At 34.8% G+C, this 17,538-nt stretch overlaps 1 protein-coding gene across 4 annotated transcripts in view; it reads right to left on the reverse strand.

Moving 5' to 3' along the window:
* The window catches only part of ERCC8 (ERCC excision repair 8, CSA ubiquitin ligase complex subunit), a 58,684-nt gene that overhangs the window by 31,814 nt on the left and 9,332 nt on the right, over positions 1–17,538 (reverse strand). For 3 of the 4 annotated variants that reach the window (XM_027606449.2, XM_035727760.1, XM_035727758.1), the window contains exons 2-4: positions 17,127–17,222; positions 12,019–12,120; positions 8,310–8,433 (exon numbers count right to left, since the gene is read on the reverse strand). In XM_027606449.2, the coding sequence (XP_027462250.1) occupies positions 8,310–8,433; positions 12,019–12,120; positions 17,127–17,222 (322 nt within the window). Of the gene's footprint in view, positions 1–8,309; positions 8,434–12,018; positions 12,121–12,665; positions 12,762–17,126; positions 17,223–17,538 lie in introns of all 4 variants that reach the window. The other variant, XM_035727759.1, reaches the window with a different exon arrangement.

Genomic DNA, 17,538 nt, shown 5'->3' on the forward strand with positions numbered 1-17,538 from the left:
CTGTGGTCTTTTGCAATCTTTCATTTAACATGTTTTCTTTTTTCATTTCACTTAGCAAGATGTCTTTTAAGGTTCATCCACACTAGCATGTTATCAGTACTTCACTTCTTTCTATTGCTGAATAATATTCCATTTGATGGCTACCCATTCATCAGTTGATGAATGTTTTATTTGTTTTCACTCTTTGGTCATTTTGAATAATGCCACTATGAACATGTGTACAAGTTTTGTGTGAAGTTATGTTTTCACTTTGCTTTGGGTACACACACAGGAGTGGAATTGCTGGGTCATATGCTAAATCTATGTTTAACCTTTTCAGACTGTTTTCCAAAACCGCTATACCATTTTACATTCCCACCAGTAATTTATGATTGTTCCAGTTTATCCACATCCTACTCAACACTTGTTATTGTCTTTTTGATTACAGCAATCCTAAAAGGTATGAAATCGTTATCTCACTGTGGTTTTGATTTGCATTTCCCTGAAATTCTTGATTTTTCACTATTCCTGATAGCTAATCAACTTGCAACTCCTGTCAATTCTCTGTAATCCCCTCATATCTATCTATCCCGTTGCCATTACTCTAGTCAAGCCATGATCTACCCACACCTGCCTGGATTACTGCAACCTCCTCCCTGCTCTTTTTTTTTTTTTTTTAAGATTTTATTTATTTATTTGACACAGAGAGAGAGATAGCGAAAGAGAGAGAGAGGGAGAGAGCACAAGCAGGGGGAGCGGCAGGCAGAGGGAGAAGCAGGCTTCCTGCATGAGCAGGGAGCCCGATGTGGGGCTCGATCCCAGGACCCTGGGATCATGACCTGAGCTGAAGGCAGCGGTTTAACCAACTGAGCCACCCAGGCGCCCCCTCCCTGTCTCTTTGACTCTCCTCTTGGTACCTTCCAACCAATTGGCAACATATCCAGACTCTTTCACCTAAAATGGCAATTTGATGTTTTCATTTTTGGCCAGCGCTTAGACACTTCAAAATCTTGCTTTTTCTCCTAGGAAAATATTCAACCTACTTAATAAAATTAATAAAGCCCCTCATGATACAGACACTGCTTACCTTTTTGGCTTTATCTCTGGCTACTGTCCTTTGGCACTCTAGCCATTGTGAGCACCTTTCAGTTTTTAAAATGTCACATTCACTGTTACCCCAAAGAGTTTTCTCATGTTGTTCCCTCTGACTAGAACTCTCATCCTCCTTTGGACTTGGCCAATTTCTATGCATCATCCTTCATCTCAGCCAAAAGCCAGAGGACCACTTACTCTAGAAAGTCTTCCCTGATTCTCCATAGGTTAGGTGATCCTGCCAAAATACTGTAGACTTTCATCGTTATAGTCCCTTTTGGACTTCACTATTATTTCTTGTTTAATCATTTGTTTTCCTTGCTAAACTGAAACTCCTTGCCATAGGGCAGGGACAATGTTTATTTTCCTTGCCATTGAATCCCCAGCTTTAACATGTAACAGAAATTGAATACATACTGTTGAATATATTCAAGAATCTTAACTCATTTCTAAAGAACATGGCCTGGATACCAACATCTGTATTTTCTCATTTTTGTTCCATTATGCAAAATTCTAAGAAAACTCACAATGAGAAAAAGTTGTTCTTTACCCTAATGTGAAACAGAGAAGTCTCTAGAGAAGATATTCCTTTAAGTCATATCATGTGCTCAAGCTTTAAAAACACATTTATGGAAAGCTCAGATGAAGTAAAAAGTATGATAGATATATAATATGTACATTAATAGGAAAAATTAGTGGCAGGGATAGAGGATGTGGAAAAAAGACAATATCATGCCTTCCTTATTTTTCTCTGTACCTAGCAGATGCACAAGAAATTATTTCTTACTGAATACTTTCAAAGTTCTTATCAATAAAATGCTTTGTCTATTTCAGATAGAACTATGAATTCATGAAATGCTATTTTTCTAAGTAATCTCTCCACCCAACGTGGGGCTCAAATTTATAACCCCAAGATCAAGTCACATGCTCTACCGACTGAGCCAGCCAGGCGCCCCCATGAAACACTATTTTGAGTTGGCAAAAGCATTTATGTTCTAAAGAAAATTTGAAATCAAGATGTCTTTTCTTAGAGTTTTAAAAAGAAGCCAATGTCAATCAAAGAAAATGCAAATGTATGGCTTATTAATTTTTAAACCACATTTTTAACTGAAGTGTAAGTAATAAACATACAGAAAAGTATATAGATCATAAGTGTACAGCTCAGTGAATTTTCAGTGTGAATTTTCACAAAGTAACCACCACCTTCATTATAACATAGAATGTTACAAACATTATATTACTAACACCCCCAAAAGGCTCCCTACACCCTTTCAACCCTCACCAAGAAAGATAACCAGCATACTGACCTCTATCACTTTAGATTAGTTTTGCCAATTTTTGAATAGGAATTATATATTAAGTACTCCTTTGTGTCTAGTTATTTTGTTCATTATTATGTAAAATTCATATATTTTGTTGATATAGTAGTGAGTGTTGCCTTGCCATTGTTGGATAGTATTCCAATGTAAAATGTGCCAGATTTCATTTGACTGTTAATGGACATTTGGATTTTCTCCAGTTTTTGGTTATCATGAATAGTGCTACTATGAACATTCTTGTAAACGTCCCTTGGCACACATATGTATGCATTTATATACTCAAAAGTGTATCTTCTGGATAACAAGGAACCCACATATGTGGCCTCAGTTGATACCAAATATGTGTACCAATTGTAATCTCATCAGCAACAGATACACTTGTTATTTTTATCAGACCCTTTAATTTTAGCTATTCTGGAGGATATAGGGAGGTACCTCGATGTGGATTTAATTAAAATATCCAGGTGCTCTATTAATAAAGTTGAATGTATTTATTTATTGGCTATTTAGATATCCTCTTTTATGAAGTGTCTAAGCAAATGTTTTGCCTAGGGGCACCTGGGTGGCTCAGTTGGTTGAGCACCTGACTCTTGATTTGTGATCCTGAACTCAGGGTCCTGGGATGGAGCCCCATGTTGGGCTCTGTGCGCAGCGTGGAGTCTGCTTATCCTTCTTCCTTCCCCTCCCTTGCTCTCTTTCTCTGTCTCTCTCTCTCGCTCTCAAATAAATAGAATCTTTAAAAAAATGTTCTGCTGCCTAGTTCTCTATGGGCTTCCAGTCTTTTAATTTTCTATTTTTTATATAATTTATATATGTCTTTTTTCAGATGTATGCATCTGTCACATATACCCTACTTCATGGCTTACTTTTTTACTCTCTTAATGTTTTTTGATGAATAGAGCTTTCTAATCTTAATGTAGTTCAATTTATCAATCTTTCTCTTTTTCGTTTAAACCTTTTGTGTTTTTACCTATCTTGACCCATGAATATATTTTCCATTGTTTTTCTTTAAGTTTTATTGTTTTCTTTTATATTTTTATACCTATAATTTATCTGAAATTGGTAGATTTCTTTTCTGTCTGTTGTGGGGTATGGGTAAAGATTAGGTTTTTTTTTTTTAACATGGATACCTAGTTGATCCAGCACAATCTGTGGAAAAGGCCATCACTGCTCCAGTGCACTGCAGTGTTACTTGTGTCATAAATCAAATGATGGCATATGTTATCAGTGTGTTTCCTGATTATCCTGTTCCACTGTTTGTTTTTTTCACTTGTACTGATATCACACCATTTAGTGTAATTAAATTTATGGTAAGTCTTAGTCCACTTCCATAAAAGAATCCTGTGAATATATTGATTAGAAATGCACTGATTCTATAGATCACTCTGGGTTATACTGGTATCTTTACAATACTGAGCCTTCTAATTCCTGAATATGGTATATCCCACCATTCATTTAAATCTTGTGTCATTAATATTCTATAGTTTTCTGTGTGGTGTTGAGTGGTCTTGTATACTTTTCAATTTCTTACTAGGAATACGATGATTTTTGATGCAACTGTCAATGATACTACTTTGGAAATTCATAATTCATTGTGTCTAAAATTCAGAAACGCAACTGACCTTATATCCAGCAACTTTGCTAAGTTTATTCATATTCATTTTAATGATTGGCTAGAGATTCTTTTGGATTTTCTATGCTCACAATCATGTCATCTGTGAATGACAGTTTAAATTCCTTTCATTTCTTTTTTTTGCCTTATTGTACTGCCTAGGACTTCCCACATAATGTTAAACAGAGGGGATAATAGAGATAACTCAAAGGGAAAGCTTTCAATAATTTACCAACAAACAAAATGTTTGCTTTAGGTGTGTTTTTAAAAAACAGATAGTCCTTACCAAATTAAGGAATTTCCCTGCTGTTCCTAGTATGTTAAGAATTTTTGAAGAATCAGGAATGAAGGTTGACTTTTATTATAAAGTATGATGCATTTTTTGACAGACTAAATATAGAGGCAAAGTATCTCAACATAATAAAGAATACACACACACACACACACCACACACAGATAGGTGACAAGCCCACAAGCTAATCTCATCTCTTCTTCAACAACAAGAAACTTAAAGTTTCTCCTCTAAGATGGTTTTTCCTCTAAGATCAGGAACAAGACAAAGATGCCAATACCTCACCACTTTTATTCAACTTGGCATTAGAAGTCCTAGCCAGGGGGCACCTGGGTGGCACAGCAATTAAGCTTCCAACTCTAGGTTTTGGCTCAGGTCACAATCTCAGGGTCATGAGACTGAGCCCCACGTCGGGGTCCACACTCAGCGCGGAGTATGCTTGAGGATTCTCTCGCCTCCTCTCCCTCTGCCCCTCCTGCTCATGCTCTCTCTCTCGCTCTCTAAAATAAATAAATAAAACTTAAAAAAAAGAAAAAGAAAAAGAAGTCCTAACCAGGGTAATGAAACAAGGAAAAAAATCATAAAAACTGGAAAGGAAGAATTTGAACTGTCTCTATTTGCAGATGACATGATAATATGTATAGAAAACCCCAAAGACTCCCCCAAACACCTCTTTGAACTAATAAATTCAATAAAGCTGAAAGACATAAAATCAATATATAAAAATCTGTTGTTTCTATACACCAATAATGAATTACCAAAAGAGAGATTAAGAAAATAATCCCACTTACAGCTGCATCAAAAGGAATAGAATACCTAGAAATAAATTTAACCAAGTAGGTAAAAGATATGTATACTGTAAACTATCATATATTGATGAAAGAAATTGAAGACACAAATAAATGAAAGGATATTCCATGCTCACAGATTGCAAGTGTTAACACTGTTAAAATGTCCATACTACCGAAAGCAACCTGCAGATTCAGTGTAAGTGCTATCAAAATTCCAATGGCATGTTTACAGAAGCAGAAAAAAAAAAATCTTGAAATTTGTATGGAACACCAATCCCAAATAGCCAAAGCAATCTTGAGAAAGAAGAAAAAAGCTATAAGTATCATACCTCTTGATTTCAAACTATTTTACAAAATAACAGTAATCAAAGCAATATGGTATTGGAATAAAAACAAACACACTGATCAACAGAACAGGAAAGAGAGCCCAGAAATAAACCCAAGCATATTATGGTCAATAAGATGAGGAGCCAAGAATATAAATGGGGAAAGGATAGTCTCTTCATGAAATAGTATTAGGAAAATCAGACAGCAACAGGCAAAAGAAGGAAACTGGATCACTTTCTTACACCATATACAAAAATAAATTACAAAATAGGTTAAAGACTTGAGGAGTGCCTGGGTGGCTAAGTTGGTTAAGTGGCCAACTCTTTTTTTTTTTTTAAGATTTATTTATTTATCTGAGAGAGAGAGAGAGAGCATGAACAGTGGGGAGAGGCAGAGGGAGAAGTAGGCCCCCCACTAAGCAGGGAGTCCGATGCAGGGCTCGATCCCAGGACCTCGAGATCATGACCTGAGCCAAAGGCAGACGCCCAACTGACTGAGCTACCCAGGAACCCCAAGTGCCCAACTCTTGATCTCAGGGTCGTGAGTTGGGCTCCAAATAAGTCCTTGAAAACTATTAAAGACTTGAATGTAAGACCGGAAACCATAAAACTCCTAGAAGAAAACAAAAGCAGTAAGCTCCCTGTTACCAGTCTCTGAGTGATGATTTTTTGGATTTGACACCTAAAACAAAGGCAAGAAAGGGAAAATAAACAAGTGGAACTATACATCAAACTAAAAACTTCTGCACAGCAAAGGAAACCATCAACAAGATAAAAAGACAACATGCTGAATGGGAGAAAAAATTTGCAAATCATGTGTCTGATACGGGGTTAATATCCAAAATATATACAGAACTCATACAATTCAATAGCCAAAAAACCATTAACTATCCAATTTAAAAATGGGCAGAGGAAGTGAATAGGCATTTTTCCAAAGAAGACACACAAATGGCCAACAGATACATGAGAAAGTACTCAACATCACTAATCATCAGGGAAATGCAAATCAGAACTACAGTGAGCTGTCACCTCTCACTTGTTAGAATGGCTATTATCAAAAAGACAAGAGATTAAAAAGTGTTGGTGAGGGTATGGAGAAAAGAGAACCCTTGTGCACTGTTGGTGGGAATGTGAATTGGTACAGCCACTGTGGAAACCAGTATGGAGGTTTCTCAAAAAATTAAAAACAGAACTACCTTATGATCCAGCAACTCCACCTCTGGATATATATCCAAGGGAAACAAGGTCACTACCTTAAAGAGATATCTTCACCTCCATATTCACTGCATCATTATTTATTATATTTATTTTATATTTATTATAGCCAAGTCATGGAAACAACCTAAGTGTCCATGAGTGTATGAAGAGACAAAGATTTGGTATTTTTGTACAAGGGAATATTATTCAGCCACAAGAAAGAAGGGTATCTTGCCATTTACAACAACATAGATAGACCTTAAGGGCATTATGCTAAGTGAAATAAGTCAGAGAGTGATAATTATTGTACATCACTTATATGTGAAATCTACAAAAGTCAAACTCATAGAAACAGAATAAAGTGGTGGTTATGAGGGATTGGTGGGGGAGAAGGGAAACACAAAATGTGGAGATGTTGGTTAAAGGGTACAAAATTTGGACAATTAAGGGACAAAAAAAGTTGCATAGGGAAAGGAACTGGAGGAAGGGACTATATTACAATTAAGATGTGATCAGAAGACAAAAGGAGATCAATTTAGAGACAGCAAATAATTTAGGTGGAAAAGAGTTAGAAGCTAAGGTTGAGAGAGTAGGGGTTGGGGTTGGGGGAACTTTGACCACCAGGATGAATTTAGACAATGCAAGTCCCTAGAGGTTTTGGGTAGAGACACAGTGAAACCACTTTATAATAAGGTTAATTCTGGGGTAGAACTTACCATGGAAAATATGGGAACAAAGTAATGCAGGAATACCACTTATGAATTTTTAGAAGTAGTCTAGATGTATAGTGTTGGTGAGAGAAAGAGAAGAAAATATGGGAGAGTTTAAAGAAAGAATTGCTAAGATTTGAGGACTAAGTGGATGTAAGGAGTGATCATGTTCAATTTGGAACATGTTATATTTGAGGAGATTACCCTATATTCAAGTAAGAGAGGTTCAGTAGACAGGTAGAGACATATGGGACTAGAGCTCAGGGAAAGGATTAGCACTAGAAATATAAATGTAACCAAATATCATAAAAATTATTTTTTATTATCTTTTTTCTAAAGATTTTATTTGACAGAGAGACAGAGAGAGAGAGCACAAGCAGGTGGAGGAGCAGGCAGAGGGAGAGGGAGAAGCAGGCTTCCCACTGAGCAGGGAGCCCGATGCAGGGCTCGATCCCAGGACCCTGGGATCATGACCTGAGCCGAAGGCAGATGCTTAACTGACTGAGCCACCCAGGCGCCGCTTTTATTATCTACCTTTATTATTTAGTGTCTACCTTTACTAAGTAATAATATTAGTAACTTTCTTTTCCTTTAAGGCTTTAGGTCAAAAGAAGATAAATCCAATTTTCTTCCTTAGATCAATAGACAATAATTTTGAAATAATTAAGATAATAATAATAACTAATATTTTTTGAGCACTTACTATATGCTAACCACTGTTCTAGGGACTTTACATATGTCAACATATTTACAACCATTCTATAAGATAACAATCACTATCCCCATTCACAGGTGAGGAAATTGAAACACACAGAGGTGTAGTCACTTGCCTAATGTCACAGAGCTAGTCAGCAGCAGAGCCAAGATGTGGACTCAAGCAGTCTAGCTCTCCTCAACCACCACATACATAACATCTTAGCAAATAAAATGATTTAGGGTTCAATTCTCCTTCATCTTCTAGAGCTATTTGGAAAGGTTTTAACATACTTACTTGTAATGTATTTGTATCCCACACTTTCAGAGTTTTATCAAATGAACTTGATGTGAACATGCCAGTGTCATGAGGATACCACTGTACAGTCTCCACACTATATTTGTGAACATCAGGATGGTTTCTACAAAACAACGATCAAAATTTAGAAATACTTGATTTACGTGAGTTTCAATACTGATACTGTATTAACAAGTAGCAGTCTCAAGTAGGACAATATGAATGGCCAAACCTAGATCACAGGCCTGCATCCCAGCTCTCCAGAGGACAATGTCCAGGCACCTCTAGTTTCAGGCTTCTGTAGTGTAATGTGGAGGCCCGCTTCCTACTAAGGCTTATTAAATGGGAGACTTCCTATTTCTGTATTTGAGCCTAGAGAAAGTAGCCAGCTACACTGAACCTCTTCATGGAGAGGGGCAGTGATTTTTCCATACTGGAAGAGATACCCATTCTGGTTTTGGATATGCTTTTCCCAAATACCATTTAACAGTATTATCATTCTTAGAATTGTTGAATGCCTCACATAGTTCCATGGTATCCCATGCAATATTGCTTCTGATCAAGGAACTTACTCAATGACAAAAGAATGCAATTAATTGGTAGGTGTTCAAGGCACCACTCTTATGTAACCCATCACCTGTAGAAGCATGATCTGTTGAAGACTCAAGTTATGATATCAGCTATAATACACTACCTTGTAAGGGTGACATGCTGTCCTAAAGGAAGCGGTATATGCTCTGAACCGGTGATAAGTACAGTATATGTGTCACTTTACTAAATTTTAATTCACAAAAACTGGCTGTTAACTAACCCTTATAAGACAATGATGGAAATTTGAACACCAAGTGGATATTTAATATGAGGAATTATTGTGTGAGATAATAAAGTCTCTATTTTTAGAGATATAAACAATAATGAATGAAATAAAATGCTCCTGGGATAATCCTCAGTGGGTGGGTGGGGTTAGAGATGAAACAAGATTGGTATGACTGATAGTTGCTGAAGCTGTGTGATGGGTACATAGTTCACTATACTACTCTCCTCTTTTGTATATGCTGGAAATTTTCCATAACAAAATAAACAAACAAAAGTTAACAGAAGATTATTGCAATCCTACACAGATAGGACCATCATGAGTTCTGATTCCTTAAGGTGAAGGTTTGGATCAATACAGGATGAAGTACCTTAAGCACTTGAATGAATGAGAACATGAAGTAAAGCCTTAAAGTGTTAGTTCTGGCATTGACAGAGCTGCAAAAAAGGACTATAGTGTCTACCCATAATTCCTTTCTATGTCATGTATAATTTATATATTTTAACTGATTTCCCTTTTCTTTCCTCTCTCTTGCCTCCATTATTTTATATGAGTTAACAACAAACTGAGTCCACAGGTTGAATAATTTGATAAAAGATCATGTAAAACTAATGAAAAAATGGACATTATCTTGAACTGGAGCTGGATATGGTAATTAAACAGAGGATCTATCACCTTTGGGGAAAGGGATGATTACATCTTGGTTGTGTAGTGGATACTTGCCTTTTTGGTTGTAGAGTAGATACTTGGAACTTTTTTTTTTAAGTTGGATCCAAACTCCTCCTATTTGGGGTACATCTCCCTTATTTTATTGCTTCTTGTTACAGAAAGCTAGGGACTCCAGCCATTGTCTTTCCCTCTCCCTTGGCAGTAAGGGCATGGACATATGGTTTAAGGTTCCCCAAACCTGCCTGGGACTCTTAAACTCCAGCTAGTAATGCAAAACTCAGGGATATTTAAAAATTATTCATAGTCACGAAGTTGAGAGTCTGTGTTGGTGACATGTAGCAGAACCCAGACTAAATAGTTCCTGTGGTGGACTCCAACTGTTGTCTTTGCCTTAGTTTCTCTTACCTTCCACTCCTTTCCACATTTTATTCCCTTACCTTCCCGCCATTTATATGAGATACTAACTATCTTTCCAATAAATTTCTGCTTAAAATAAGGAGAACTGATTTCTATTTGCTCCTACGAACCTTCAGGTATACCAAGATTTTCCAGTTATAGTAAAACAAATCTTTAATGTAGTGATTAAAAATAAAATCTCATTTATATTTTAAATTTAAATTTAAGAATAGGACAAAATATTATATTATTATCTTAACAGGTATGACCTGTTATTCTCATTCACATTTAATGAGGATTTTGGTACAGAAAGGGAATTTTTTGGTGCCTAAGAACATATGCATTAAGTAAAGCAAAAATAAGTATCAGCAAACACTCTAAGCCATATTAACTTAATAAAAATTTTTAGTGAAATTATTTTGTAAAGTTAGATTATAAAGTCTTCAGATATAAAAAATGCTACTTTAACTCATTTTGCAAACATGCTCACTGTATGCCCATTTACATTCAAAGTTATGCTTTTAAAGAAAGAGAGGGAATCCAAGAAGAATGTCATGTTAAAGCAAAAGATTGATACACTAAGCATTTACTTGACTTTAACTACCAGAAAAGTAAATCACAGTTCCTCAGGAATAACATTAGACAACATGTAGTATATATGAAAATACTATTTTGATATGTAACAAATTAAACAATGTTAAAATGCTAGCTAAGATAAAAGAGGAAAATGAACTAAATGAATTAATATGACTATCTTACACTTTAGAATTTAGGGGGTTTTTTTTTTGGTACAAGTGGAGTGAGAGTATAAAATGGTGTAAGCCTCTTAGAAACCAAGTTTCAGACTATTTGAAGTGTTATCTTTGTGTACTAAGTGTCCCTATAATTATATTGCTTTACAGAGTGGCCTTACAGTTTTTAACATGCTTTTTAAAAGACAATATTTCATTTAAGACTCACAAAAACCTTACAAGAATGACAGGACAGGTATAATTATCTCTAAAACAAAATAATCTGAGGTTCAGAGAAAGAGTGTCCCAAATCTTTATTTCCAAAGTGAAGCACCAGAGCCAAGAAACAATCGCAAATCTCCTCCCAAATACTCCATGGACTTATGTACCTATTCTAGTGCTTTGGGAACAGCTTTAATACAGAGTGATTGTTGACACTAATGTTCATGAAATTTTTCCTCTTGAAAGCATTTTCCTATCACCCTTTCTTCCTGTTCACTCAAAGCTATGCTCAATATTGGATCAGATACAGGCGACAAGGAAGAATTAAGTAGTCATTATGAACAAATTACAACAGTCACAAAACATCTTTCTAGACACTTAAGAATAATTCTCACAAGACTGGAGAGGCAGTAAAGAATAGTCAGGAGACTTAAGACAAAGAGAGATATGTTAAGTTAGGCAGCTTTGAGTAAGTAGAGAGACAAGATGGTTGTGTGTAGGTGCGTATATGTGTGTGTATGGTGAAGGACTGCCAGTATATTTACTGCTTCTAGCCATTAATCTTTTTCTTCTATTAATATAAGTTGAAAAATATAATTTTTGTTTATAATTAGCTGAAAGACTTATAAGTAAATTATATGCTAAATGGTACTAAAAACTATGATTAGTTACTGTGGTGTGGTAAGTAGATATACAACAAAAAGGACATAATCAAAACTTTTTATTTTCAAGAAAATGTCAAAGGATATCCATGTGAAATGTGACATTTGAACAATCTGCCTGAGACAATCATATGACTGCTATTTTCATGTTTTGCCTTTGAAGTAAAAAGTATTAAAATGTTTATAAATTCATGAATTACATTTTTAATACACACCTGCCAACGGAACACACTGCTTTACATGTGTAATAAGGTTGTCTGCTGGAGTTCTCAAGATCATAAAGTACAATCACACCATCTGAACCACCTGATAACATGCTAATAATAAAAAAGTTCACATTAATTTGTCATTTTATGTACTTCATTTATTATATATTTCTGAGAATTACTGATCCACAAACACCCAAGTGTATTATGCCCACAAATACAGAGTGAATCTTCATTAATAAAGATTTTTAATAAAGTAAAATTCCTCAACCTAGTATTTGTAGAATATAGAAAGTTTCAATCTGTGACCATTTAAAGTTCACCTTTGTAATTCCAAAAAGGACAGAAACAAGATGGCAAGAGCTATCTTAATTAAGAAAGTAAAATATTATGAAGTCATTCTTAATGTCCTAATTAAAATTGTGATAAATGAAAATGGAATCAGTGAGACCAGCTGTTACTGATGCTAGCTATCTGACTCTGGGCAAGTTACTTCACCTGTCTAAGCCTTCAAACATTTCTGAAAAAGAGAACATTTTCATCTAAGTCATAAAGATGACGTAAAGATAAAAGTTATATGCAAGTGAGTTTTATACTGCCTCATAAAAAAATGACTAATAAATATTAGATTTAGTATTAAAAACACATTTACTCACTTTATTCAACTTTGTGCACTTGAAATACGTTAGGCACTCTGCTAATATAACTGTCCACAAGACAGGCATAGTTTCTGTCTTTCCAGAGTCTACAATCTAGCAGGAAAGACAGACAGATATATGAATTTATGTATCTAAATGAAGAATTGCTATTTGTTAATCTTATTGTTCATAATCAAACCTAATGTTGCTGTCGCTCTACTCATTCTGGTTCTCTGATTTTACTCTTTGGAAATTCCTAAGAAAGGGCTAATGAGAGCAACAGGCCCTGAATTCTTGTATGTTCTTGACAATTTGTCTGTTCTTTTGTACTTGAAAATCAGTCTGGCTGGATATATAACCCTTGAGTCATGTTTTATTTCTCTGAACATCTGAGATAAGAAACTTCATTTCTTTGGGAATAAAGCCCCAAATCAGTTTAGTTAAAACAGGATTTTCTTTCCCTTATATCTAGTTTTAGATCTTATTTATTTTAGGAAATTTTTCTTGGATTATACCTTTAATATTGACTCTGTTCTCTTCCTTTGGGTTTCTTCTCTGGGAACTCCTATTAAATGCATGCTGGATCTTCTTTGTCTATCTCCCACATATGTCCCCATCTCTTGAATTCTTTATCTTTCTCCGTTTCTTCTTGATTTTTAAAAATACCCTCCTTCTACCTTCTATTTCCAAGCTATTACCTCTTGTATTCATTTGCTTGTGTTCCTTATGCTTTAGTCTTCATTTCTGAAACATTTGCCTTTTATTTCTAATTTTTTCTTGAGTTTCTTCATCTCATTGCTGAGTTTTCTTAATTCCAACTTAGGTGATTCTTTCAGTTCTTGTATCTTTTTAAAATGACTTTTAGCTAGTTTTAAAATATTAGGTTAGAGTTCTCAACTATTTCACAGGAATATCTTTCTGGCACAGCTACACTAAAGGGGCATTGCTTAGTTTCTTTGTTCTTAGACTAATTTTGAATGGACTTTGATTTTAATCCTATTATTTTGCTCATATTTGTATGAAATTAATTTTCTTAAACTTTTAGAAAGGAATCTTGGTTTAGAATATTTAAATGTTGTATCTATAGAATATCTTCCTCTTCCTTTTTTATAAGATGTTCAATACATGGCACCTCACTTTCAGAGATTTCTTGGTTCTGTTCACCTCCTCAATTTTTATCTGGGCCATCTTTTCCCTTTGTTTCTATTGTCCCTATACTGCTCAGTTTGGATTCTATTCCGAGCAGTTTCTCCTCACTATAGGGTTTTGCCCTTTAGGAGATCTTACGTTGATGAGCTGGAGAGATCAGTGGGCCCAGACTCCTCCAGCCCCTTCCAGTCTTACTGTGAAGCCCCTAATCTTTGGGAGGAGGTCATCCTTTCCGTGTCACCCCCTGTAGTCAAATTAGCTTGCTGAACTTCCAAGTAAGGTTGGTTATTTTGGAGTTATCAGGTCTACTAGGTGCTCCACTGGTTTTTCACTGTCTCTTCTGATATAGATGCTGATACCACACAGATCTTGTAAATATGGATGATTTGTTCCCACTCATCCATATTTTGTGGGTTGTGGGAATATTTGATCACCTATACTCGTTCTGAGTGTTATACATTAATTTTTTTATATTACCCTCTTTAGTTTCCTTGTTAAAGTGCAAGATAAGGAGACTGTGCCACACATGAACACAATTCTATCTTCACTAAGAAAGTCTTGTTATGAAAAATAAATTGTGTGCTTAGTGATGTAATAAACTTACATTCTGGTACAAGCTCCTTATCTTGTTAACCAGTTACAAAGGGTTCGTGAACCAGCGGCATGTGCAAGTAGCACTGATTTATAGACTTGTTTTAAGAAAAATTGAATACCAATTTGTAGAACAATAAGGTTTATTTAAAAGTAATTCTTCAAAGTTCTTTGCTGAAACAGTTCTAAAAATCTGATTGGTAGGTAGTAAAAAAGGACAGCAAGTAATACCATGCTAAAGTGTTCACCACAAAACTTTCGTTTAACTAAGTATTTATATAGGAAAATATTTATAAATTTTAACAACTACAATTTTTATTTTCATTGATAGAATTTTGCAGCTTATTTGGACACAACTATGAGTTACATGTATACCAAAACCAGTTCTGAAAATATTTTTGCTTCCTATTTGAATTTTGTGAAATACTTTTTTTTCACCATGGCACATGGATGCTCAATGCAAAAACAAAAAATTATATTCAAAGGTGAACAGCTTAACTGAATTTAAATTGTATTTATAGTAATGTCACATGATTCATCTTTGCTAGAATGATTTCCAAAAGCTTTCCTTGGATTCTATTAATTGGTTGAAACAACTGAACCACTATTGGAATTAAATGATTCTATATTTGAAGGATCTGTGGACAACGACATTATTTAACTGTGAGGTTATTATTCTGCTCATAGAGTAATTACAGTAAGAGATATAACTTCGTGTTTTTATATGGACAAGAAAACCTGGTACTAAAGATGAACAACAATAACTTAGAAGAATTTAGAAGATATCAAAGAAAATTCAAGCTTCAAAGAATGATATGCAAATGTACCTTATGCAATTGCACTTGTTAAAACATTATTTTCAGGGGGACTTCTTAAAATAACTCCTAACTTTGGAAATAAATGCTTCTTTACCAGATGTGTATATTCTGGTTTCTGGTTTTCAGTGATATCACTACAACTCTCATGGTGGTTCGTAAATATTAAAAAGTATTTTGAGCAAATTATATGTGCACTGATTTTCTTAGGAAAAACATCAAGATTTAATTTTCCATTAAACATATATTTTGCTTTTTATTACTCTCTTTGCTGCCAAAAGGATTTAATGCAAAATACAAGTCTTGGCAAACAAATGAAATAGTTACAGATTTCACTATAGTGAAGTGTAGTGAGAATCTTGACTTTTCTCAATATGCTCTGCAAAAAGACTCCTCAGCCTGTATTTCTCACACATATTTTATGCACATATAATCTGAGAAATCAGATTTCTCATCTTTCTCATTAACTCTGACAACCAGTAACCTACTGGCTTCATGTACTTCACAAGTTAGACAAATGATCTCTATTCCAAATGGCTGGCTGGAGAAGCAGTACTGAATATCTTTTCCACCAGCACCCATGACCAAAGAAATCAGTTATCCCTTTCTGTTTGTGTCATTATTTTATAAGCAAATGGCCCTCAGCTGATCTTGAATGGGAGGTGTTATGTTTGCATCTGTAAAACTTCAGAACAAAGAAAAGAATTATCGCTGATCATCTTTTAGATTTAACCATGTGCTAAAGTGAGAATATGTTCACTGTACATGTTTCCCATATACTACTAGGTGGGACTATGACAGTGGCTGAAAATTAAAACCAGAATTCTTCAAACCTGTTTGGTTCATTTTAATGTAAATAATAATAACACTTCATTATAATATAAAAACTGTGGGACAATGCTAAACACATGATACAACAAACTTCAGTCACTGTTATACTTGTTCTAATTACAGACCACATGAAGCTTTTTGAACTTTCTTGTAAAAGTAATAATGGGATCCAGATGTTTTAAGTGGGGGGATGGCATGTTCATAGTTGCATTTTTTTTTCTTTTTTTTAAAGATTTTATTTATTTGACAGAGAGAGACAAAGTGAGAGAAGGAACACAAGCAGGGGGAGTGGGAGAGGGAGAAGCAGGCTTCCCGCTGAGCAGGGAGCCAGATGTGGGGCCCTGGGATCATGACCTGAGCTGAAGGCAGACGCTTAACGACTGAGCCACCCAGGAGCCCCAATATTTGCATTTTTCAAAGCACTCCAGCTGTTGTATGGAGAAAGGACTGAAAGGAGTAAAAGTATAGGTGATAATATTTTTGATTAAGAGGAGTGGAGGCAACCATTAATGATATGCCAGGTCCTATGCTAATCATGTTACACATATAATCTCAATTAAATTACAACAAACTTGTTAGGTAGCTGTTATTGTTAGCATTGTATATAGCTAAGGCAACTGAGAATTAAAAAGGTTAGGTCAATTGCTCAAGGTCACTTAGCTGCTAAGTGATAAAGCCCAGAAGGAGCTCAAATAAAGGTCTGGATTTCTTCAAGCTTAATTTTCCAACATATAGTTTCACTTTTTATATTCTATTTGTTTTCCCATTAGACTCCTTCAGAGTAGCAACTCTGTTTTAAAATGGTACCTAAAGCACACACCCCAGCACTTAAAAGCCCTCTGTATCCAAAGAAGTTCAATGTCTGTTACAATGAATATATTTATATAAAGTAGTTTGGAAATATTTACCTGGAAACATTTTAAGGGTGTGATGTTTTGTATTTATTTAAATTAGTAATGTCAGACTTAAACTGCTACAATTTAGAAATTTTACTACTTTTTATGAACCTTTACATAAGTAACCTGAAAGCAAGATTTTACTGCATCTCACTTTGAACAACAACAAAATGACTGTTTAAGTGTAATAAACTTACTATCTTGCTTCAATAGGTTCAATGTCAAGGGTGTTAATTCCACTGCCATGGATCCTTTCAACATCTCTGTCTTTGTTTAACTCCAGTCCCAAAACCCTTGAAAAAAATAAAAATGGAAAGGGGGGAAAAGAAAGATAAAACTAAACAATGATAAAGTAATTAAGACATTAAAAACATCCTTATTTCACCAAAATTACATGTAGTACAAAAATTGCAAGTAATGCTTAAATCTTCTACCACACATTCAAAAGTATTTATAGATTTTTAAAAACCTTATACGAATTTTAAAAACGCCAACAGTACTAACAATTATATATAAAGAATTTCTCCAAAGCATTATTGTAAACTTCATTTAAAGGGATACTTCATTAAGTTTTTATTAAGGTATTTAGAGACTGAAATAAATTTTAAT

The sequence above is a fragment of the Zalophus californianus genome, chromosome 5, assembly GCF_009762305.2.
Source record: "Zalophus californianus isolate mZalCal1 chromosome 5, mZalCal1.pri.v2, whole genome shotgun sequence".
Taxonomy (NCBI): domain Eukaryota; kingdom Metazoa; phylum Chordata; class Mammalia; order Carnivora; family Otariidae; genus Zalophus; species Zalophus californianus.